This window comes from Mytilus galloprovincialis, chromosome 14 (assembly GCF_965363235.1).
Source record: "Mytilus galloprovincialis chromosome 14, xbMytGall1.hap1.1, whole genome shotgun sequence".
NCBI lineage: Eukaryota > Metazoa > Mollusca > Bivalvia > Mytilida > Mytilidae > Mytilus > Mytilus galloprovincialis.
The window spans coordinates 5,880,844-5,907,189 of NC_134851.1; the positions used below are offsets into that span (position 1 = coordinate 5,880,844).

The 26,346-nt window shown below is 32.7% G+C and overlaps 1 protein-coding gene across 1 annotated transcript in view; it reads left to right on the top strand.

Annotated features, from left to right (window-relative positions):
- Positions 1–605: 605 nt before the first annotated feature.
- The window catches only part of LOC143058008 (cardioacceleratory peptide receptor-like), a 58,184-nt gene continuing 32,443 nt past the window's right edge, over positions 606–26,346 (top strand). Inside the window, exon 1 of the mRNA XM_076231471.1 lies at positions 606–1,269. Within this exon, the coding sequence (XP_076087586.1) occupies positions 1,183–1,269 (87 nt within the window). The 5' untranslated portion in view covers positions 606–1,182. The remainder of the gene's footprint in view (positions 1,270–26,346) is intronic.

Genomic DNA, 26,346 nt, shown 5'->3' on the forward strand with positions numbered 1-26,346 from the left:
ACTCGTCAAACAAAAAATATTCGAATTTAAAAATATAAATTATTTTATTACCAAGAACCATTTTTCAAATGTATAATGTATATATCCTACGCGAACAGGACAATAAGAGCATGTCTCATGCAAACTATCGTCTAATTTAAATTTGTATTGAATAGGCTATTATATTATATATATATATATTTAGAATACAAACTTTCACATATTAATATGTCGAACGCAAACGTAATAATGAGCGCACATCTTGTACAAGCTGGTGTCTGTTATAAATTTTGTATTAATTTGCCAATTTGTAAATTTTAGAAAAGAAAATCTATTGTATTTCTACTTAATCGTTACATATATATATATATCAAGCATGTGACAGCATCTTTATGAACAAAGATAGATTTGTTCTTAAATTGATATAGATTTCAATATTCCGTTTAGTATAAGTATTTTGCATCAGACCTAACTGATCCCGCATGGGCAGTACATAAGTAATAATTATCAATATCGACATCAGTAATGTACACCTGTGTATTAATCCTTATAGTTTAATTAACAAGGTATTTATTGTTCAGTGTTTACCCATGATGCATATTAGTGAAAACTATGTATCGCTTCGTAATTAATTAGAATCAACATTTGATATGATTTTGCGGAATAAAATTCTTATAGAACCAATCATGTGATGTCAGAGGCGTACAAAGACTGTCTGATTGACATCTGGTGAAGAAGAGAAATACAATTTTACATCTAATTTTCTGTTTTAGAGGACAATGTCACTGTAGCAAACCACGCGAGAGTTCAGTCCTGTCGATATGATGAACTGACTATGGTCGACTACTGTTAAATACTTTTATGGTTTATAATATTGAGTACAAATACTTTTACGAATTGAAATTTATAGTTAAGATATAACTGTGATTTAATTTGATTAAAAACAATAAAATAGAAACAAAGTCTGATAAAACTTAGCGTTCGACCTAAGAGCAACCGACATATAAAATCAAACAAATTGAAGAATTGTGCAAAGAACAAAATTTGAAGAATTGTCAGTGTTTTTGGATTTAACAAATAAATGGTATTTCTTCTGAGGTTACTTAGATACAACAGATGGTATATATTACGGACTAGCATTAATTTTAATTGTCATCTTCGGAGCAAATTTTAGTGATTATTTAAGGACAAAGGAAGAGCGACATGGAAAATACGACTTTGCTTGATCCTAAGCAGACATTAGTTTGGGATAATACTTCCTCTAACTCTAGTTCTATCTTCTTTTACCAGGTAAGTTATAATCCGTGCGTGTGTGTGTATGCATGTATGTGTCCTATATATTCCGCATTCCCCCTCACTCCCATTCCTTTGCTCCCTTTTATGCCCCATTTATTGACATTATGTTTTTCGGTCTGTGCGTTAGTACGTCCATCCGTTCGTTCGTTCGTTTGTTTATCCGTCTGTCCTGCTTCAAGTTAAAGATTTTGGTTAAATGTTTTGGTCAATGTAGTTTTTGATGAATTTGAAACTCAGTTCACATGTTTCCTATTATATGATATTTCTAATGTTAATGGCAAACTAGTGGTTTAACCCCAATTCCACGGTCAACTTAACGTAGAATATGATATTATGAGTGTGGCATCCATGTTCTATGGACTCATTCTTGTTATTTTTATTTATGCTCGTATATGGTCTTGAAATTTCTCGAAGATTGAAATCAGGGATTATGTTTGATCCGATTTCCTGCTGTTCATTGTTGATTAATATCTAATACTGCAAATGAATTTTATTTAATGCATGTTATAGGTAAACATGCATACAATAGATATAATATACATTTTGTAAATGTTTGCCTTTCTTGTATGTTTCCTTATATCCTGTCCGGTATCGAATATTTAGGTTGACTAGTTGATCTAGATTAATGCATCGTTCAGATCATTGTTAGTTCCAGTAACAAAGAAGGAGAAGCTTAAATTACTCCAGAAATATTAAGAAAATGCTTCACTTATTTCAACGGTATCAACTTTAAAGTAAAGTATAGGAAATCAAACACTCACTTTACGCTCTTAAAGACGAATCAACTCTACATCACTTTCTTCGTCTAAAAGTCAAAAAGGTTGGAATGTGTTGTTAAATGTCGACAACATTACTTAAAAGTATGTGCATTAAAGAAAACAGACGCCGTTTAATATCCACAAAGTTTAACGGGCAAACAAATAGTGTTAAAATGAAATAATAAAATTATTGAAAGTTTGTCTCACTTGTTTTGGAATTATCACAACGTTAAGCTATATCATGACTCTCTAACAGCTAATAAACATGTTTCTCTATTTTTTACACGATTTATCCTTTTTCTGACCTGTTGATTATTTTTATATAATTCTTATATGATTTGCATATTTGGAAATGCGTTTACATGATTGGTCGAGACGACTTCTGGTAATGGCTCTTGGCGTTATTTATTTTTCGATAGACGACGTTGACAGAGCTATTTTTTGTAATTTGTGTAAAAAAGATGGCGTTGATAATAACACTATCCGGCTCGATGTTGAAAATAAATATTTTTGCGTTCATCAACAAATATATATGCATGCGCCGTGCCAACTCAATGACACAAATATACAATTTACGTGTGATTGAGGTTAGGAGTGTAGAAAAATATATATTCCTTGTCTCCAATTTTAAAGAATTATAAGGATTAACGACTTTTTAAAGGAATTTATTGGTGTATAAATTGGACCAAATCACTCCAAAAAATATCATAAAAATCCTTCAAACGTGTTTGTGAGTGAATAGGTCCAGCTTATACACAAATAAATTTCTTTAAAAAAGGCGTTTAATCGCGTGGTTCGTTTGATCTCAGTTTTTCATTTGTCAAAATTCGAGTATGTGTCTATTTTTTTTCCTCGGAATTTCCTCTGAATTTTCTACTGTGACGTCATGAAAAAAGGTGACCATGCCATGTCACATAGAAAGAACGCATCTGTTTTCAGATCATTTGAAAAGAAGGAATACGTTAATTATTTGCCTGCATATTGTTTAAAAATCATAGGAGACACAAATTCCACTACCAAATCTCGTGTATAACGATATGTATCCACTCTCGACAGTTTTAAATTGGAAAATGTAACTGTATCGAGTGGATAAATATCGTATCACACTCGATACAGCGGTATAATCTACAGTTAACCCCACTACATTCTGTATGTGCCTGTAATTCAGTGAGTGTCGTATTGTATGCTGTTGCAGATCATTTTTGTTTTTCGTTCATTGATCAAATGTGTGCACGCTTTTGTTGCAAATGCTTAATCTGTATATGTTGCATTGCCGATTTGCAAACTGGTTAACACCGTCGCATTGTCTAACCATAGTCAAGAGTCTCGTCATTGTCTTTGGTTATAGTTTGGTTTGGTTACTTCTTCCTTTTGGAATTTTGGATTTGGTGGGGAAATTTTATCTAATTTTCATTTAATTTATTCTTGGTTCAATGAGATTGAAAGCTTATTGTGTGATGTTTTTTTTTTTAGATTTTGTTCTGTCGTTGAGTTGTCGTATCATTTACGTATAACACAAGACTCCTTTATGATAATGCTTACATTAATCTGTACCGATACAGGCTCCAAATGTCCTCCTTTATACGCTATAACTCATGGTGGTGCTCCTAATTAAATGAGGCTCATACGGAAACAAGTCAAGATAGTGATCTAGTTTATCCAATCATTTGGTTTCATATCTACAGGGGGAGGGGTTTAGAAAGTTGGACAATAGTTAAATTTATGAAAGACAATTTCTGAATAAACAAGATTATACTGCATCTTCAAAATCAAAGCGTATAATTATATACATGTACATGTATGAGATATCAAGGGGCTTAAACGTTTTGTTTGTTACGGTCTGCCAAAAAGTACCAACGAGTTTTCATATTTCTTCCCGTTAAACTTGTTTATTTCCTAATTTTAGCTATTATGAAATCAATAAGATTCGAATTTCGCTCTCTTGCATATTGTTATTCTTTGCATTTATGAATACATTGGAAACCAATAGCATTATCATACCTCGTAAATACAGGATATATGAAATCTTCTTAACAACAACACCAGCACCTCTTGTTATTTACTGGTTTTAATGTTATCGTTAGGACCAATTCCTACATGACCAGTTGACGAGTGATTATGCGTTGTTGTAAATCAGAGAAGTAGCGTAAATGCACGACAACCCAATGTTGGTGTGGTGGTAATCTCATACTAAATAAAATTGAGTATGGAAATGAGGAATATGTAACAGAGACAACAACTCGACCAAACAGCAGACAAAAGCCGAAGGTCACCAATTGGTCTTCAACGCACATCCCGCACACGGAGATGGTCCTTATATAATTAGCTGGCGAATCTGTACGTCAAGGTCCCTTATTCATGATTCCACATCTGCAAGTATTTCATCTAGTGCATTTATTCATTGTTTATGTCCAGTTGCAAATATTTCATATAGACTGAATGTGAGATCAAATCAATTATAATTACAAGAGGCAGGTTTTGTATAATTTGTTGATCGTGTTTATGGTCGGAAAACAATTGCAATACGAAAGTATGTTAGATAAGGATAGGCTTTCTCTTTGTAAAAGATTTTCTACGAACTTAATAAGAGTTGTCAAAATTGTTTTTTAAGCGTGTAGGTGTAGAGTTAAACGTCCTATTCTGACTTGTGAGTGCATATAGATACATATAACAAAGACAATGGACAAAATAAGAACAGGTATAACTGCCAGACGGGAAAAGTCAATTCAACCGTAGTTCTACTGTTATACCACTGTCCCAGGTTAGGGGGAGGGTTGGGATCCCGCTAACATGTTTAACGTGTCATTTTGGTCTCTTGTGGACAGTTGTCTCATTGGCAATCAGACCACGTCTTCTTTTTTTATATTAGATAACCGTAGCCTTATTAGTCGTGTATGTTTTACTCCATTTATAAATATGTTTTGGAGTTTAGTATGACATCCATTTTCACTAAACTAGTACACATTTTTATCCTTGGACTACATTGTAGCTGATGCCTCCGGATGCGTGATTTTTTTCGCTGCGTTGAAGACCCTTTGGTTGCCTTCGGCTGTTATCTGCTCTTTGGTCGGGTTGTTGTCTTTTTGACATATTCCCATTGCCATTCTGAATTTTATTTGATTGTAATCAGCATCAGTAACATGCTGGACATTAGTTCTTCTGTATTACCTAAGCTGTATTTTGTAAAACCTTTCGGCATTTTGGTTCCTCAATGCTTTTCAACTTCGTATTTTATTTGTTTAAACTTTTTTTTTGTGTGTGTGTGTGTGTGTGTGTTTTATTTAGTCGAGCTTCACTGGTAAGCTTTCAGTTGACATTTGCACTTGTCTGGCGGAGAAAATTTGATCCAAGTATTTATGGTTAGTTTTTTGGTCTCTTTATTAATTCGGCTGACTTTTTTTTTTTTCAATTGGATCAGAAAAAAATTGTGCTACGGTACCTTTTACAGCAATCTCGAGTTGTTTTATTTATGATTGTATTACATCGGCAAACTCGTGTTCAATCGGTTTAAACTGTGTCATTCTTTCTCTGATATAATAACTTTAACATTATGACATAGAAAACATGCAGACAAGTGCACGATTGGATTGTCGTCTATAGGTCAGTTTGTATTTAGCTATTATTGACGTCGTTTCGATGCGACCTTACTGACAGGGACATGACAACACATACTTTTGTCTGCCGTCAGAGGCAGGGTATAGTCGACTCAGCTATACATTTAAATCGAATAAAGTAAACTACGATGAAAAGTACATGTATACGGCATATTGTTTTTATTATCTCTTTGGCAAACATATAGCATCTTCTTAAGTTAACAAAGGAAAATTGCTAATAACAACTATAGGTCACCGTATGGCCTTCGACAATTAGCAAAGCCCATACCGCATAGTCAGCTATAAAAGGCCCCTAAATGACAATGTAAAACAATTCAAACGAGAAAACTTATTTATATAAAAAAAAAAACGAAAACCAAATATGTAACACATAAACAAACGACAACAACTGTATGAAAGGCACATACATAAATATGTGGTGGGGTTAAACATGTTAGCGGGATCCCAACCCTCTCCTAACCTGGAACCGTGGTATAACAATACAACATAAGAACGAACTATAAAAATCAGTTGAAAAAGGCTAAACTCATCAGATGGACAAAAATACAAGTGGACGTGGCCGGGTACTTGTACATCCAAACAACAAAAAGACACTAAGAACAGATCTAAGAGTACTCGCAGTTAAATAATTTATTTATCAAAACTTTAAAATAGTTATCGCATCTTCCACAGTAAAAACGTTAACAAATTCTAATTAAACTAGATTTTCATTAAACACAAATTAATATAAAAAAAAAGTTAAACATCTGGCGTAACTTAATATTAACAGACTGACATCGCATATTTAGTTAAGTTAAGATGATGGTGACTGTCTTTCCTTTATTTCCTGTCTTTGCTTGTTTTTTGTTGTTTTTTGTTGTTTTTGTTGTTGTTTTTTTTTTCGGGGGGGGGGGGGGGGGGGGGGCTGTGTTTTGTTGGTGGGTTTTTTTGTTTTTTTTTCTATGTTTGTTTCTCATTCATTTCCTTCTTTAATCTATCTTCTGGTATATGATACTAATTAAAGTTTAGAAAATTAAATAAAGATGTTATTATGTAATGTTTAATGTTTTATAAACTGTGGAAATACTGTTAACCCCATTGCATTATTATTATGTAACTATATTAATAAACAATGAATATGTAACACAATAAGAAAGTTTAACTTAATTCTTTGATGAAGTTTCTCGAAAAAAGTTTTTTTCTTGGAGGCATTTTTCATTTTTTTAGACAGAAATGAAAGTTTGATAGACAAAACAATGAAGTTTCTTAGCGTTGATTGTTTTGGAAATATAATGAAGAAAATAGTCGTCTGGTACATATCTGTCGGATCTCTGGTATATAAAATGGCACAACAATGGTAGTATGGATTCTTTTATGCAATATCTAATTCTGTAACATGTAAATATATATTTTAATTGGTGTGTGCTTCTAAATTACCCATATGCATTAAATAAATACAGAAAAACGAACTTTGTTTATATTTTAAATTAGACTAATGAATCAAGAGACAAGTATTTTTAAGCATGTGTGCATGGATTTTAATCAACAGTACTTCACCCAATAAACACCTGTAACGTGCCAGTAACAAAAAGGGGTAGACATTGTTGTTTGTGAATCTACACATCTCGTCTGTCTAGTATAAGAAAACTGACGTTAGGGAATATCAGGGCCAGACCTCTAACTAACAATGTATGTAAACTGGTCAACTGTCCGACTGGTGGAAAACTCGGTCCATTTGTTTTTTAAATGTATACGAATTACTCAAAAAGTGTTATGGTAACTTTGATCTAGAAGACATCTTTAATGTTAGAACTGCACAATGTATCCTGACAAGGAACAGTCTGTGGCTATTTATTTTCCAAAAAGACCATTCTTTAATATCTATATAATTTGTGTCAATAGACGAAAGCTCATCGGAGATCTATCAGACTTAGAAACAAACCGTACAACAGTATGTTTCGGAACAGTTTCATTGCATATACACCTAGGTTTTAATCAAGAATCAAGGACACACCTTCCACAATGAATCAGGTTTTATTGTTTGCAAAAGTATGAATTATTCGAATTAATAACTTAAAGGATGTTCTTATCCCAGGCAAAGATTATCTAATTAGCCGTATTTGGCACATGTTTTGGAATTTTGAGTCCTAAATGCTCTTCACCTTTATACTTGTTTTGGCTTTCTAACGTTTTTGATCTGAGCGTCTCTGGTGAGTTTTATGAAGGCAAAACGAGCGTCAAGTGTATCAATTAATAAGCCTGGTACATTTGCTAACTTTTAATTGAACATAAGAATGAGAATACAACAGACAATTTTTATAAAAAAAAAAAAAAAAGAATAAAAAAATAAAAGACACCCATCCCGACCCCTGTTTACATGTTTGGTTTTTTTTTTTTATTCGTGTTCGGAGTCAGTTCGACCCTTGTTGTAAATTGCTAACATTTACAAGATTCAATTTCAGTCTAATACCAGTGCTGGAACTGACACCTAAATGTATAATTCTATTTGACTAACAGATATTGTCATTAAGACGAACAAGAGAATAATTGTTGTATAATTATAGCAGAGGTGGATTTAAAGCCGACATCGTAATTAAAAAATAATCTTACGGTATTTGAAAGTCGATATAAAGTGTTATTTGACAAAGACATCTATTGGATGCAACGATTTTGAGAAATGGAACTGGATAATTTAAAGTATGGTTTGAAAACATAAAATCACTTTTAATCTACCGTATTCAGATTCTATTCAAGAAAATCTATCAGTATTATAGAATATAAGTGGAAAGATATTTGAGTTAGCAGCTGTAATTTTGTTTTCCTTTTATGATTTTTTACTTTGAACAGTGACCATTGACTTGCCGTGATATCAGAATTTTATTTCTGTGCTTGAGTTTCAGTTGCTGAAAAATCACAGTAAATTAACAAATATATCTGAAAGAAATGTCAAATCATCGTCCTTAATTTCACAGTACAGTAAATTGGAGTAATTGTATTGGGTATAAGAGCTGTGTAGCCGTGGAAAAACGAAAGCAATATATAACATTTATAGCCAGTAATTTGTCCAGAGGATGTTATATTGCTTATAACATGTTTGCTTTATACGGCGTTAATAACACATTACATGCATATTTAACTAGAAATCAGTTCTTATATTGCTTTGTGGTGCATTAAAGTATATAATTATCAAGGGGCACGTGTTGTTTACAAATCAACATCTCTTAAATATAATGTCCAAATCCATAGATGATATTATCTTCTAATAATTAAATGTAAAACATGTTGTTCTAAAAGTAATTTGAAATTCAATGCAGTAAACTAATTGTTTTTAGTAGAATTTGCACTTAACAAAAATATTATTGGAAACTCGTGATACCGATCTCGCTCTGCGCACGAAACGTGAATCTTTAATAACACGCAATAAATCAGAGTGAAATCTATGTTTTAGAGTAAAACACTCTGGTGGATAGTTGTTTGTTGACTGTTAATTTTTCAGATCAACCAGAATGTAGAATGAATTTAAGTGAATTATTTATTTCTTCTTAAGTTTAACGATTCGTAAAATATCAATGTTACTATGCTAATATCGAGTAATCAATTGGTTCCATACTTTCTTTAAGAGAGTGTTGATAGAAGTTTGTGCGAGAATTACAATTTGAACATTAAATATCGCTGTTAACGTTACTACAACGACAAGAAAGTCGAAAACAAAGTCGTCGGTGATAAACAAAACAGTTTGTTTTTTTTTTTTTTTTTAATAAACAAGGTACTACATGTAGTATACTAGGGTCAATTTACCATGAATTTGTGTCAAAGTTTAAAATCCAAAAAGGTGTTAAAATCCTATTAAAAATAAATGTATTAAACAGTTAAAAAAAGAAGATGTGGTATGATTGCCAATGAGACAACTGTCCACAAGAGACCAAAATGACACAGACATTAACAACTATAGGTCACCGTGCGGCCTTCAACAATGAGCAATGCCCATACCGCATAGTCAGCTATAAAAGGCCCCGATATGACAATGTAACAAATCAAACGAGAAAAATAATGGCCTTATTTGTATAAAAAAAATGAATGAAAAACAAATATGCAACACATAAACAACCGACAACCACTGAATTACAGGCTCCTGACTTGGGACAGGCACAGTACATAAATAATGTGGCGGGGTTAAACATGTAAACATGTATACTTTCGATTTGTTTTCAACAATGTTCTACTGGAGATGGAGGTATAACAAATGGTTAAAGTAAAGAACAAGATTAATGTATAACAAGTATTCAAAAACATGCACAGCGCTCACACCCATCATATTTTATATGTGCTTGTCTTGTGGTTGTCGTTAGTTCATGTGTTATAGTTATTACCCGTGGATTCTTTTTTAAAATATGCCGTTACCTTTTTCCGCTAGAGTTGTCTCAGATTTTTCATGTCAGTGCTACTTAATATATATATACCGACCTTACGGTAGGTATTTTTCGACATTGTTGAAAGCAATATGGTTGCACATAATTGCTTTCGTCCACTAAATTAGAACAGAGTTAGAAATAGCCATCTGATTGACAATTATACGACATCTTCGTTTTTTAGACAAGTATACTTAAAGCAATATACACTGAAGCCAGAATCAATATTAAATTCCCGTTTTAATGAGAAATATGTTTTCGACAATTAGGAAACAGACATGCATACACACGTGTATCTGTCTGACCCTAACAATTCGCATCCATTGTTGAGGTTATATTAAAGCATAGTTAGTATATGATATGGAATAACAGTAATCTAGAGGAAGATGCTAATTTCTATCAAAGTCAAAGATAAAGCAATTAATAGATAGTTAATTCTTGATGCATCGGTAATTTAATCAACATACCAGTAAATGTCTTAATTAATGAGGCACGTTATTGTTATAGATACCACATTCTCTGTATCAGCACTTTGTTTATCAATACTTCTCGTACTTCAAGTTTATTTACCTTCCTATTCAACTTTATACTTGTTTGGCTTTATAACTATTTTGATCTGAGCGTCACTGATGAGTCGTACATGTATGTAGACGAAACGCGCGTCCGGTGTATTAAATTATAATCCTGGTAACTTTGATAACTTTTTTGCATGAACCCTATGAACCCTCACGAGTTTTGGATGTGTCTATGGGCAACTCAATATCTCTCGGCCGAAAGTCAGAATAAAAATCTCGGAACGTCTCGAAAGTTTTCGGTCATTTATACAGGTCTTAACAGGTTGTTATCTACGTCTTTGTTATGGTTTCTTGATGGCCCTTGACGACACAATTATATTTGTTTTAAAACGACCGCTGTACACTGTGTGTATCTGGGTTAATTATAACGTGGTATTGTTTGTTGACTCGATAACACGTAAACTAATTATGTTTGAAGATTTAACCACGGGATACTGTGTATTTCATCATAGACTTACGAGAGAGAACATTCTGGTTAAAATATTAATATTAGGTTGGAAAACAGAAAGATTATATTCTTATCAAAAGTATTTAATTCGATCGGAATCAAAGAAATATATACAAAATATATACTGTATTATATTTCTGAAGAAACTAACAATGATTGAAATCAGAATATTTCAGAGTTGCAATTAAGAAATAAGTATTTCATATGACAATATAAATGAAGGGTTAACCGAAACTCTTCGACTGAAATAGGTTGAAGTTGCGCCTTTATTGTACACAGTTATTGGCAAACACATCATATCATTTACTGTCACAGTTTCTTTGGAATAACGATAACAAGCAACGACCTTGACCTCAATTTCCTTCAAAATGGACCAAGGACTTCATACCAAAAGACTGTAGGCCTCTACAACTTAAAACGTATGAACTCATCCAACAAATCACCTATCTTAAATTTTTAAACTCCCATAAGATGTCTTCCGATCACTCAAGTCAAAATTAACCAAATCATTCTTAAGCATTTAGGTGTGGACGAACAATTTGGTGAAAACAGTTTGCTAAAATCTTTTACGGTTTTAGAGATATAGCGATCACAAGAAAAAAGGGGACGCGGGGAGATAACTCCTATTAGAATAAGTGTTTGGTCACACAGGGTGAGTTTTGAAACCACCATTACTGTACAACATCATTGGCCAAAAATCCATTCGATATGTTGTAAGACAAAAATGCATTTCAGACGGCAGAAGAAAAACAAATAATCAGAAGAAAAACAAAAGGTCTTTACACGAAAAGTGGAGAGACCTAATTATATTAATGTTGATTATTATGCCCCACCTACGATAGTAGAGGGGCATTGTGTTTTCTGGTCTGTGCTTCCGTTCGTCCGTCTGTCTGTCTGTTCGTCCGTCTGTCCCGCTTCAGGTTAAAGTTTTGGGTCAAGGTAGTTTTTGATGAAGTTGAAGTCCAATCAACTTGAAACTTAGTACACATGTTCTCTATGATATTATCTTTCTAATTTTAATGCCTAATTATATTTTTTATCCAATTTCATGGTCCATTGAACATGGAAAATAATAGTGCGAGTGGGGCATCCGTGTACTTTGGACACATTCTTGTTTTATACTATTTTAGTATGGATTAAGAAGTCTTTGCTTATAGTTTGCATAGTAATATATTCACAAAGTGGAATGTTAGAATTTAAAAATAGACTCATTCGATAAATAAAATGTCCATCCGTAAATACTTGACGTTCTTGTTTATTGATATTATATATATTCAAAAGAATTTGAAAAAAAAATACTAACAGGAACGTTAGTTTGTTATTAAATTTTAATTAAATTTTTGTTTGTTTGTTTTAATAGTTTAACCTTATAGCATCTACATATTTGTACTATGCTACTGTTTTGAAAATTGTATTCAATGTGTTGCCCAACTATCCTTCACGTCTTGATTCATTCACATTATAGATCACATTTCAAAAGCACACTATCGGTTTGCGTTCTAAAAAAATCCGGATAAAATGTCAATGAATCCGGAGTCAAAACGTTTAATGTAGGCCGTTTGACATTCGAATTCAACTATACGTTTAAGATAAGTGATGACGCAAATGCGTATTCTTTTCCTGAGTATCAGTGAGATGCTTTTTATTTACTATTTCGTGCGCTAAAATACTACTTGCATGCACTCCTATTTTGAAGTTCACTCGTGAAAGCTTATTTTCGTTTTTGTTATCTATAAATTCAGGACACGTTAGAAAGAGCTTTACATGTGACTTTTAAGCACGGTCATCATTACTAACGGTATTCTAACCTCGAGTGGTTTCTCTTTTGTTTCTTTTTTGAGTCACTGTTCTATAATAAACTTTGACCTTTTCGAAAAGCTAAGGATTGTCTATCCAAGGAATAGATTCCTTAACTTTGTAATTTATTAAGCCGCCTTTTAATTTTTTTTGTCATTCGAGCGTCACTGATGCTTTTTTGTTTGTAGAATTAACTCGTGTCTGGCGTACATCATTTTAATTCTGGTATCTTTTTATATCTGCATACCTTTTTATATAAATTGGTTATTTTGAAAGTGTGCACAGCTATTAATAAACTTCTGAATTAATAAATTCTTCAGCAAAACTAAGTTTCCCTGTAAAATCAGGAAATCTTAAAATTTGAAATGTTTTATGAGACCAAAATAAGTCTCTTCATAAGAGTTCCCAATCAATTGCATGCCACAGGTTTCACCGCATACAACATCTACCATGAGTAAAGACAGCTTCAAATACGAGTTGAGAACATATAGGCATTCATGTAGGAAACAAAATATAAAGATATGATAGTTAAAATAAATGCATCCAGAATTCCAGATTATAAAGCAAACTTAGTGCATAAATTTAATTTGCGATAGTTAAATTGTGCAATTTGCATAAGTCATCCGGTTAGTAGAAATCAGGATTTACCAAAGGGTTATAATTGGAAAAATTAATGTACATTCCCAAGTAATAAATAAAATAATCGAGCTTTAAAATAACCATTCAAACATAAGCTGTAAATATATACTTTCAACTGGCTTCTTCTATTCACAGTCAATTATTTCAATTCAAAAGCAAACACAAATTCAGCAACCATCATTTGGTGACCTTACTAGTCAGCGGTCTTAGGTTCATGTACTGCTTTTCTTTTTTTTAAGAAAGCAACTTGTTTTATAATAATGATAAATTGTGTTCATCGTAGACTTTTTATGTTGCACGAGCACGAGAATGAAATACATACATATGAGGAGATGTATTTATTAGTACTATCCGTAATTAAAATTTACTGTAAACGTAGGTGCATGTTGTCATTACTAGTTTATTTTGCACACGATCGTGAATACGATACATATTCTTCGAGTTCTTGGTGAATATTATTCACCAAAATTCTAGTATAAAACTTTATTGTAAAGCTTGAAAAACTGTTTCAAGCTAATTTGTTTCTCTAATGAAGTCGCATATTTAAAGTATATGTGAAGTAAGAAATAGTATTGCACGTTTATTTTTGCAAGACACATGTACATGTAGAACATGTAGTTAAAAAATAGACTGTCTACGTCTACACGTGAATAGCAACCAAATATCAATAATGAAAAACATTAAAAATTAAAAAAAATAACTTTACTTAAAATATTACTGTTAGACTATGTCTAGATACAAAAAATTCAACAGACGTTTTTCTGAACACACATGTAAGACCCATATAAAGCCCCAGTCCCACTAGACCACGATCGCACCACGCTCACCGCGATTTAAATAAATTTAGATCGTGGTGAGGTCGCGGTATGAGCGGCATGAAAATGTTAATTTTCGTTGCTTTCACGATGCTATTACGTCCTAATTACGCTTCTACAACGATCCCGCTACTATTAAACCACGTTCTCACCGCGCTTATTCTGCGACCTCACTACGCTTATAAAGATCTTTCTACGCTCTTCACGTTCTCACTACGACCATACCACGAGTTATGCGATTGCAACACGATCTTACTGCGATTATAGCACGTTCTTACCACGATTATACTACGTTCATACCGCGATCTTACTACGTTCTCAGCAATACCGTCAATATCGTGTTTCATATCAATATAGTTCCATTCCTTCTATTTCTGATTAAAACGGAGATTTCTCGAAAACAATACAGTCATGCCACCAAAATCTACTAGAACACATTGGCGTGGTGGTAGGGGTTGATGTAGAGACAGAGGGAGCAAAGTATGAACGCCATACTTAATTCCAAATAGTACACAAGAAACTAAAATTAAAAATACATTTGTTGTAGTACAAGACTAACAAAGGCCAGAGGCTCCTGACTTGGGACAGGCGCAAATATAGTGGGGTTAAACATGTTTGTGAGATCTCAACCCTCCCCCTATACCTCTAGCCAATGAAGAAAAGTAAACGCAGAACAATACGCACATAAAAATTCAGTTCAAGAGAAGTCCGAGTCTGATGTCAGAAGATGTGACTAAAGAAAATAAACAAAATGACAATAATACATAAATAACAACAGACTACTAGCAGTTAACTGACATGCCAGCTCCAGACTTCAATTAAACTGATACTATACACATAAGCAGTATAATACTTGTCATCAAGAGATGTCGGAACGACCAATCAAACCTAAATTACAACCTATTGCTGATCCATAAAGCTCAAATGACGATATTTTAGTGAACGATAGCAGAGATGACACAGATGTGTCAATATATATAGGAAGATGTGGTATGAGTGCCAATGAGACAACTCTCCATCAACGTAAAAATCTATAAAAGTAGACCATTATAGGCCAAGGTACGGCCTTCAATACGGAGCCTTGGCTCACACCGAACAGCACGCTATAAAGGGCCCAAAAAATACTAATGTTAAACCATTTAAACGGGAAAAACCAACGGTCTATTCTATATAAAAACGAGAAGCATGGTTGAGCCGTTAGAGCAAATGGATAAATACATTCAGACAAACAAAATCTAGGGAGTTTTTTTTATATATTTTATGTGAAAATGTTAATAAAAATGATGGTCGTAGTGTGAACGTAGTAAGGTCGTGAGAAGAGCGTGATGAGGACGGCAAGGGCGTGTTAATTTTGTACTATGGTCGTGAACAGCGTGGTAAAGTCGTAGTGGAAGCGTAGTTGGGTCGCGGTGAGAACGTGATGGTTGTAGTAATTAGGTCGGGATAACGTCGCTGTGAGATCGTAGCGCAATCTCTCCGAATAGAATCACGCTTTCGCTACGCTCTCGCTACGATTGTACAGCGACCTTTGCGATCTTACTACGATCTTAGTGCGCTCTCACTACGCTTCTACTACGAACTAATTTCGCCACGACCGCACCACGATTGTTTTGAACATGTTCAAAGTTGGCCACGCTCTTCACGATCTTGAAGACCTCACCACGACCGTGGTACGACCTTACTGCGACCTACACGATCGTACCACGATCATCAAAATTTGCATTTTTTTCACAGATCGTAGTGCGATCGTGGCCTAGTGGGACTAGGGTATTACTGAAATCAACGCATTCATTTGTCCTTGGTAAAAGGCCCTATATAATTTATCAGTACACTTAATGTGCTCATTTTTAGGGAGTCTAAATACATGGTCTAGACCCGGACTAATTTAGTGCTAGATATATTTGGAAATTGCTAAGATATGTGTGTCTATTGTTAAAGCCCATATATAAAAAGCCCAGAAGATATTGTTTTTGTCGGGTTGCTGTCTCATTAAAACCAACATCTCTGATTTTTTATATAAAGACTGTAATAAGTGAAAAACATTTTCCTTACTGATATAACGGGGCTTTATTGTGTGTGTTTGACATAACACCGCTCCGAGAGCAAATGACCTTGCATCCGTATACAGTTGAAACGGTTCGTCAAAATCTGGATAAGCCAATAAAGGTGGTGAAATTAAAGCTTCTCTTAGTAGTTTAAACTCATTTTCACACTGTTCAGTCTTGTGAGAAACTTTATATTGGTCAGTCGTTTTAAAGAGTTTGAAATAACAAGTTGCATTATATTTGAGAATGAAATAACATGTAGTTTTATATTGGAATTTATAACTGTGAATATTATCCATACATGTACTGTTACAAGATTAAAGATGTGAACATTAAGTAGACTTAGTTATACCTTCAGTTTTAACAGTGACTTTATGAAGAAAGGTATGCGAGTGCTAGTTCCCTATATATATATATATAACGGGCAAGATGGAGTTATCGATCCCGGATACATATTCCCGAAATAATGACATGTAGTTCCAAAACACAAACACACACAATAAAATCCCGTTATTCTAAGTGCTTTAATTTTTTTTACTATTATCAACTTAAAAGTAGATCTCCGCATTTTCTGCTCGCCCAGGTGCGACTTTTAAAGCCTAACGAAAATACGGAGCAATTACTGAGAACTAATTTTAATTAGATTGATGTAATTCCGTACACTCTTTGTTGAGACAGTGCAAGATAAAATTACTAATTAAAGGATAGTAATTTTCTCTTTCGCTATGTCTTATACAATATTAATGTCAATTGATAAAAGGAAGTCAATAGTTGATGTCTGATACTTAATTATTTACAGATAACATTGACTGGTTGAAATAGCGGTGATTAGATCTTTAATAGGAAACCTTTTCAGAAGACATCTATTATATATCTATAGGCACGTCAGGGTTCATTTATATTTTACCGAATGGAAAGGTTTCAGATTGCAACTGTAACAGTTCATTTTGTTTCTTATATAAAAAAGAAGATGGAGTATCAATGATATATGGTGAATGAATTCTCCTACGAACAATATAAAACATTACGGAAATCTACATAGTCTGGGAAATTGTTTCTTTACCCTTTCACATTAAAAGTTATTATCAGAATTTTATGTCATGCTGATATTCATTATCTCCAGACTTTTAAAACTCTCTTTGCAATCTTCTTTTATAATTTATAAAATAGTAATGATTATAATAATCATAAAATTGTTATTGTTATTATGTTATTATCATCATTAGTATGATACTTTCATTTAATCATTATGATTATATATATTCACACAAAATTGTACAAAATAAAAATTTGATAAAACTCTTCTGTCTGAAGGCAGATTTCCTCTTAACAAAGTCGTTAAAATGGATGAAACAATTATTTTTTAACTCTTTTTGAGAGTGCTAGTCCGGGTCGATAAATAATTTTATTATGTCTATTGCTTCAACACCTCTTTTATATAGTAATAACACACGAAACTATATATCTTTTGGAACCCAAACAAGTGGAAATTGCTTTTCCGGAGAATAACCCATGAAAAAGAATTTGAATGACAATGATAGTGTCAGCATTTATTGATAACCAATTCATTCGGACCCTTTCTGGCACTTACTTCCAGTTATCATTTTATTTCAATCTTCGGAAAATATAGAAACCAGTCAAAATTATTGATTTGGTTTGAGGCGAAGGCTTTCAAATAATCAATAGCTTCGTTATGAGAGAATTTTACCAATTTTCAAAGGCGACGGATTGTATTACTTTCACTTTACGGAAAATAAGTATATTTTGTATAGCAAGTAGTAGTACTGTTTATTGAACTTGTACAAGTTTTCTGAAGAGCTCGTTTAGTATGATCTTCTCTGGGATTGATTACAATGAAGCGGGTATTTGTTTGCTATGATTGTGTCGCCTCTCGCCGACGAAAGAATTCTGAATCTTCCTTTGTTATCTTCCAACTCTTTCTGGTGTAAATATCTATCGTAAAACAGATAATCCAACTAAACCTTTCTGGTGTAAATATCTATCGGAAAACAGATAATCCAACTAAACTCGGTGTAATTTAATAGTAAAAGTGAAATCAACTACCTTTAATGCAGTTCATATTATCTTTATTTGATGGATAGTTTAGAAATTATATTAAAGAAAAGCAAGGTTTCAACTCTTTCTGGTACAGTTGATCTTATTTGGAATTGGGTATTGCGTTAGGTTTATGTCCATGTAATTATCGCTAATTAAACAAAAATGAAACGAAACCCTAAGAGCGCTGTCTTACTGATAAAAAACGCATGTCTGTCTTTCATAATGCTGAAAAAGAACCAAGTCGCTTCATTGTTAAGTTAATTAATATGTTAGGACTGTTTGATTAACTATTGTAGATATTCTATATTATATAATAACATGTTCTTCCTCTTTGAGGTTCCCTAGTACTATAGTATTTCTGTCGAAAACAATAGTACCAAGCGGCAGTTTTTGACACCTGCTTTGTTATAAGTTCATCTTCTACTTGTTCTCTAGAACTGATATTTTTAATATTTTATCTCTTTTTGTTTTCTAGTACAAGTATATCCGCAGAAAAAAAAAGAAATAGTACGAAGCGGTGGTTTGTGACAGCTGCTACTTTTCTACCTTGAGTTCTTCCTCTATGAAATCTGTAGAACTGTTATTTCAGGACAACACTAGTACGCTTTTGGTACTGAAATACTTGCTACTGTTGTTACCATTTCTGTTGATAAATTTGAAAATATTTTGGGTATTGACTGTTTTTTTCCCCCTAAGCATCTCTTCTGGAGATGTTGCAAAAATTAATATTTGGTTAAAAAATATTTACCAAATATTATTCAATTACAATAGAATACTCTAAGGCTTGAACACTATCGTTCATTTTTTTCTCGATAAAGATAAATACCTCTATATAACCCCTATTAGATAGCTATGAATGCGTTAATTGCAATGGCTTTTACCGGCAAAACAAGGTTCGTGGCCCTCAGTTTTTTTTTTATTGAATTTTTTTTTGATTACATTGATCTAGAGGTCTGTCACAAAAGTTTAAGTTTAAAAAAAAACCTATCGTTGAATATATAGACATCCTAGCTTTCTTGAGACTTTCTACTAGGCAAAGTTGACCTTATTTTTTTTAGCTATTTGTTTGGTTTGCCTTCGGTCCTTTACAAAAATGTAGCTTCTTCCGTATTTAAGTACGTATACGTATTAGATAAAATACAAAGGTAACAAAGAAACAGGCCGGTAACAACCGTTGCCGGATAGTTTTTCTGCACGAGTAGTCAGGTCAAGGTCCGAGGCGATAGCCTCGGACCTTGACCTGACTACAAGTGCAGAAAAACTATTCGGCTGGTTGTTACCGGCCTGTTTCTTTTGTTACTTTTGTTTTTTATCTGACTTGTACGACGTTTCAAGAAAGTAATAATACATTTTGCAAGACTAAACATTTGAGAAATTTAGATAGCCATAAAGCAGTAAATGTAAGTTATAGTATAAAACCTTTTTTTTCATTTTCCTTCAATCGAGATTTTTTTTTCAAGAAAAAAGAAATCAGGAATCTAATGATTTGATAAAAAAGAACCGTTTCAAGTAAAAGATGAATGTTGTACATTAAAACTTTTTAAAATGCAACTTCGTAAAAAAGTAGTATATTAAAGAAATATTTTAGTGGTAAGTAGGATAACGTTTGATTTTTATGGATGAAACGGAAAGCGGGGGGAAAGGGGGGGGGGCTAATTCATTTTAAAAATAACAGGTTTGTATGTAACGACCACTGCTCACTATGTACTTTTTAAAGACTTAAACTATGGGGTCATCAAAGGTTCTCAACACCTTAATAAAGTAATTCGAAAAATTAATCAGAAATAACACGATGTTTTGATTTATATCAATTATATAAATCAAAACATAAAGGTTATTCCTGATTATTTTTTCGAATTATTTTATAATTAAAGGCGTTAAGAAACCTTTGGTAACCCCACAGTTTAAATGTCTATCGTAGGTACGTCGTGAACAGTGGTCGTTACAGACAAACGTTCACGTAAATTGTCCCAGTCAATGGATGAATTTAATGTGTCAATCAATGGCCACAGCCACACTGTTTTGAATTTCATTCTAAAAAAAAATCGTAAAAATCGCGCGTTTGTTGCCAAATACATGAATTTAATATTCAGTTGTGGGGGTCCCGGGGTTGGAACACCCCTTTTTTGCATGATCAATGCATTTAAATGGGGACATAAAGTTGGCCCCTTCCCCCTGTTTTGTCCTGGATTTGGACCTGGATCCGCCACTGATATAAATTCGATAACAATATAAATGTATCAAAAAAATGAATTTCCTTCTTCATTAGTGAATGAAATGTTTATGAAAAAATGGATTTTGTCTTAATATTATATTCAGGCATATACTTTGATTTTTTTTTTAAATTCATGCTCGTCTCTAGATCTGCAAGTGTTGATCGGGAATAAACACGTGTTACTATATGATCCAATCGCAGCTTACCGCCCAAAATTGATGACTAAGTTGAATGATTTTCTTCTAGATTTGCTGCTTATTTGGACGTGTATTACATGAACACTTTTTGTTTATAGGATCAATCGTGCATTGGTGAGTTGATAGGGATTTTATCTTTTGAAAAGATTTGATTTTTATTTACTTATTTCCTGTCTTATTTTTATTGAAATATACACGTCAGTATCACCATTTCTTTACTTTCAGCATTGTCCAAAATACTATTCATATCCATGTATTGAAGAAAACATTTATTGACCGAACATTTTGCTTCATAAAGGGGGCGGTATGTTCTATTTTGAGAATATTGACTATTTACTTTTCAACGCCATCACCCAAATGTTTTGTTTAAATTAGCACTATTTACGGTATTCGGAAAATTAGGAATCATGCAAAACATTAGTTTGTCATCTGTTTGACCATAATAATTTTTTTCTCATAAAATTTGGGATCAAAATATCTTTTTTAGGAGATAGCCATACCCCCCCTTTTTTTGAAGTTAAATGTCTAATCCCTTAGTGTACTGATATGAATAGTATTTTACTGGAAATGTTTGAAAAAAGATATTGATGCTAACGTAAATATTTTGTTCAATAAAAAGACAGGAAATAAGTCGGTGAACCAAAAAGTTCAAATCTAATTGAAAGTTAAAGTGCCCATGAACTCACTGATCATGCACGAGTGATTCTATTCATAAAAAGTGTCCGTGTAACAACTAAAAAGAGTCCGTGTATCATCTAAAAAGAGTCCGTGTAACACCCGTTAATGTACTGTTTTTCTATAGCTCTGCGGGGGGCAAAGTCGTACAAATTGCCGATAATCACCGTTTACAGCTATAATGTCATTAATAATTCTGACTAAGGTTAATCCAAAATGCGCTTCGAGCGATCTTAAAACATGAGGTGCTATCTTTATTTGAAAAATCGGTTTGTAATCAATAGAAAATATTGTTTATGTATTTTGAAAAGGAATTTGAGATGTGTTATATTCTTGCAACTTAAGCTTGTTATTGGATTAAAACGAAAACGTTAAACCGTGTTTATATTGATGCTTAAAATGTTTTTCCCTCATGTTTTTTTTTCAAAACTTTCTTTCAGAATTTTACAGAAAACAGTATATGTATTTCATGTTTGTTTTTTCTTTTATCGTTTTGTAAACCAGTTTAATTTTATCGTTTGAATTGTTTAACATGTTTTGTTTCAGAGCCTTTTATAGCGAACTATGTGGTATGGGTATTGCTCATTGTCAAAGGCCGTACATTTTTTTAAAACTTTTTCGTCATTTGATGTTTAGAAAGTCGTATTTTCTTGGATTATGACGTAACCGAATGGGGATCTTCACATATATTTTACTTGCCATGAACAGCATGATAACAACTGTCCACCCATCTGAAAAACTAGAGATCACATACCTGTGTCGTTGTCAGTTTTTTCTCAACTTGTTAGTTTTAAAAGTCTTTCTGGTATGTTCTGCCATTTAGGTTTTTATAAATTTCCTATTACTTAAAATAGTTTGTATCGCACTCTGTGGACTTGATGCTTATCCACTAGGTCTATAAGGATTGAAGTCTTCACAAAGTTAATCAGTAACAAACAGATTAAGTCTTGATAGCTGATCCTGATATATTTGTCTAGAGTTTTCTTTGGAGGCCTTATCTATGACACATATGGTGATCGAATATACCTTAGCAATTCCTGACAAATTACGGAAGTTTCCGATGTTTTTGGAATTCGTTTTTTACCCTTTAACATTTAGATAAACTCACAATAATTGTACTGCTGACAATCAGCTAGAACAACTTTTTTGTCATTATTCTGTCAAGGCTATTATTTTGCACAATACAAACTGTGAAATGGATTTCTTGAATCGTCGTAAGTCTTGTAGTCGTGCGAAAATGTCAACAGTGTGTGTCTCTTGTATCGACATATTTGATCTCATTTTCGTGTGCTCGTTTGATAAAGTATTCATGAATGTTCTGTTGTGTTCATTTCTCATCATGATTTCTTTTATCTATGGTTGCTTCTTATAATGATGCTTTTTTTCCCCAAGAGTTATTCATGGAGGCAAAAAATAACTGGAAACTGAAAGGAACTGAAAGATCTACAAAAAAGACTGAAATAAAAATATCTAATATAGCTTCAATTTGGAATTTGTACAAATTTGTACGAATAAAAGGGTTTCTAAATCAGTGGTCGCCGTTCTGTTGCTGTATATCATATTTGTAATTGATTTGTCATTAAATCCGGGCGTTAGAATTCCCGTTTTGAATGTGTTAAAGCTTTTATAGTTCACTATGCAGACATTTATTTCATCAGCTACATGTATCACATCATACCGTCTTCGTATGTACCTTAATGTAAGACTTACACATATAAGTTGTTTTGCTTTTCTTTCTTTTTCCACATTAGTATTTTTATAGTATTTCTGTTCCACGATTAAGTCTTTTTAATGTATTGATTACGCATGTCAAAAATAAGTTTTTGTTTGTTAATCAATTTAAAATTTCAATTTATACAATCAAACAGGGTACGGGGATATTTTTTTTATAATAATATGTTGTCGTAATACATGAAATCTGATAATACACTACTAATGTTGAGATGTCATAAAAGATGATCACCATATTGTTGATCTTTTTTTACGAAAACGAGTGCTGAGCTATATGTGTGATGTGTGATAAAAACGTCATAAAAGGACACGTAAAACTTGTTAAAATTACAGAATTATTTAACCTGTTTTTTTAAGTGAATATATAGATTTGTGTACTGTTTTGAATGATATGTAATCGGCTCAGTACTGATAAAGTGAAACTGTATCTCATGTTATCGTCAGAAAATGCATCACCCGTTATGCGGCTTCACACTTTGGGAAAATGCCATGTAGGAGATTAGAATATAATCTGTAAGTTTACAGATCAAACAACATCTTAAATGAGTGTTTGATCTTTGTGGTATTGATAAACTACGACAAGTTTCATGCTTAGCATATATTGAGATTTCTCTTATTTTTTTGATTGGTTGATCTTTGTGTTATTGATAACCTACGACTAGTCTTATGCTTGACATACATTGAAATTTCTCTAATCTACGATATAGCAATTTAATATCAATTGATGTATTGATTGACCTTATTAATCAATAACACAAAACTTATGTCGGCGAGAGACTGATGTAAATTGTCAAGGCAATTACAAAAATTTGTGTCATTTTTTTCTTTTTCGTTGGTCAATCGAATAATGAAATATGTAAATGCTTCAGTTGATATTGAGTGCAGTAAACAATTTCTGCGTAGGCCTTGATTAAATACATTAATACAAACTGATCGCCCCTTTAAACGCATATGATCACATATTAGTCTTTTTTACATGTTTCGCCATAATTTTATTTGTTTAACTTCGATCTATTCTCTATGAATGCTCCTTTGGTATCTTTTGCCTACTTTCCATGCAGCTGTGTTTTGAACAATTTGAAAAATGGCATCATCGTATTCGTGTCAAGATACGATGATATTGAACAATAGTTTCTCTGTTGATCTGATTTTCATATTAACTATAAATAATCATTACGAAGTCAGATTTTACACGTACGATAACTCTAATACAATAAGGAGACATCCTGTTTAGACAGAGTCATTATACAAGCCAGTTCATTTCCTAATTGAATTGAGGATGAAAAGTTTATTACATAATATATAGATAAATCTAATATTAGAGTTACGGTATAATCTGCATAAAATAAAGCGTGGAAGCTTGTAACGCATTTTTAATTTGATATCTTAATTTGAATCATCAGTGTACAGTTAGAAATATACATGTAACCTTCGTGTATTAAAGTTTTTTGAACTGTTGATTAAATCACTGTGTAAGTTCATGTCATTTGCAACGCTTTGAAAGTATATTGTCATCATAAGAGTCTACAGCAAAAGAATTTGATAGGGAAAAATACAAATAATAGGACTGTTATGATTTTTTACGTTTTGTAAATCAAATATTAGGGTTACATTCTAATTATAAAAAAAAAGTAGAGCGTGGAAGCTTGTAGAATATTTAAGCAGGAATAGCTTACTTCGAATCATCAGTGTTCAGTTAGAAATATAACCTTTGTGTATTACATTCCTTTTAACTGTTATTAAAATCACCGTGCAAGTACATGTCGTTTGAAAAGTTTTTAAAATGCGTTATTGACAGGACAATTATAACAGCATAACGAATCAATGAATAGAATACGGCAAGAAGAGATTTGAGGAACTCACAATTATATAATTTATCATTAAGGAATTTCTGCCGCAGGAAAATATTACTTTAGCCGTATTTTGTGGAGACGTTTAAGAATTGAGGGTCTTCAATGCGCTTCGACTTCGTATTCTGTTTTGACGTTTACACCTTTTTATCCATTGGTCGTTCATGAACTTCATATAGATGAAACGCTCGTCTGGCTTCAATCCTGGTATATATGATAGGTTGTAGTATTATTTAAAGATTAAAAGTTACACTGTAGTCATCGAAATTAATAAATAGCGAAAGTTCTAAGGAAAAACATTAAGAACAATTGCAAGGGTAATATCAACCAAAAGTTTGAGAACAGTTATTCGAATAAAGAAAAATTATAATTGAAGCAAATTCCGGTAATAGATATGTCAATATATTTGCAGATTTCTTGGTGTATTTGCAAAACTTCGGTCTTGTACACATCATATATATCAACATTAATTGGCTTGTTATTTATGTTATTCATTTTATTTTTAATCATTACCTATACTACTTACTTTTAATAACGAGTTTAGGAACAAATAATGAGGTAGCAAAGTGTCTTGTCTCTAACACCATTTCTGCTTTGTTGATGAAGTCGTTTCCTTTACTTACCATTAAATTTAGATATACGATGTGGCATAACTCTCCATCCAAGTCACAATTTATTTTTAAATGAACCATTATATGTAAAATACGACCATCAACCTCGAGCCGTGGCTCACATATATAACATCAAGCTATAAGGGCCCCAAAATGACTAGTATAAATCAATTAAAACAGGAAGACTAACGGTATAATCTATACAAAAACGAGAAACAAATATGAACCACATCAATAAACGACAACGATTAAACATTTAGAAAGATGTGGTATGAGTGCCGATGAGACAACTCTTCATCAAAGTAAAAATGTATAAAAGTAAACCATTATTAAGGTCAAGCCTTCTACACGGAGCTTTTACTCACACTGAACAGCATGCTATTAAGGACCCAAACAATTACTTGTTTAAACCATTCAAACGGAAAACCAACGGTCAAATCTATATACAAACAAACAACACTGATGAGCCATATAAACGCCAAACACTGAACATCAGATTCCTGACTTAGAATAGGTGCAAACAATAGCAGCGGGATTACACGTTTTAATGGTACCAAACCTTCTCCCTTTTCTAAAACAAATAATATACATTTGCAAAAGCATGTTCACTATAAAAAAAAAATAGGATACATTGAGAGTAGACGTAAAATATTAA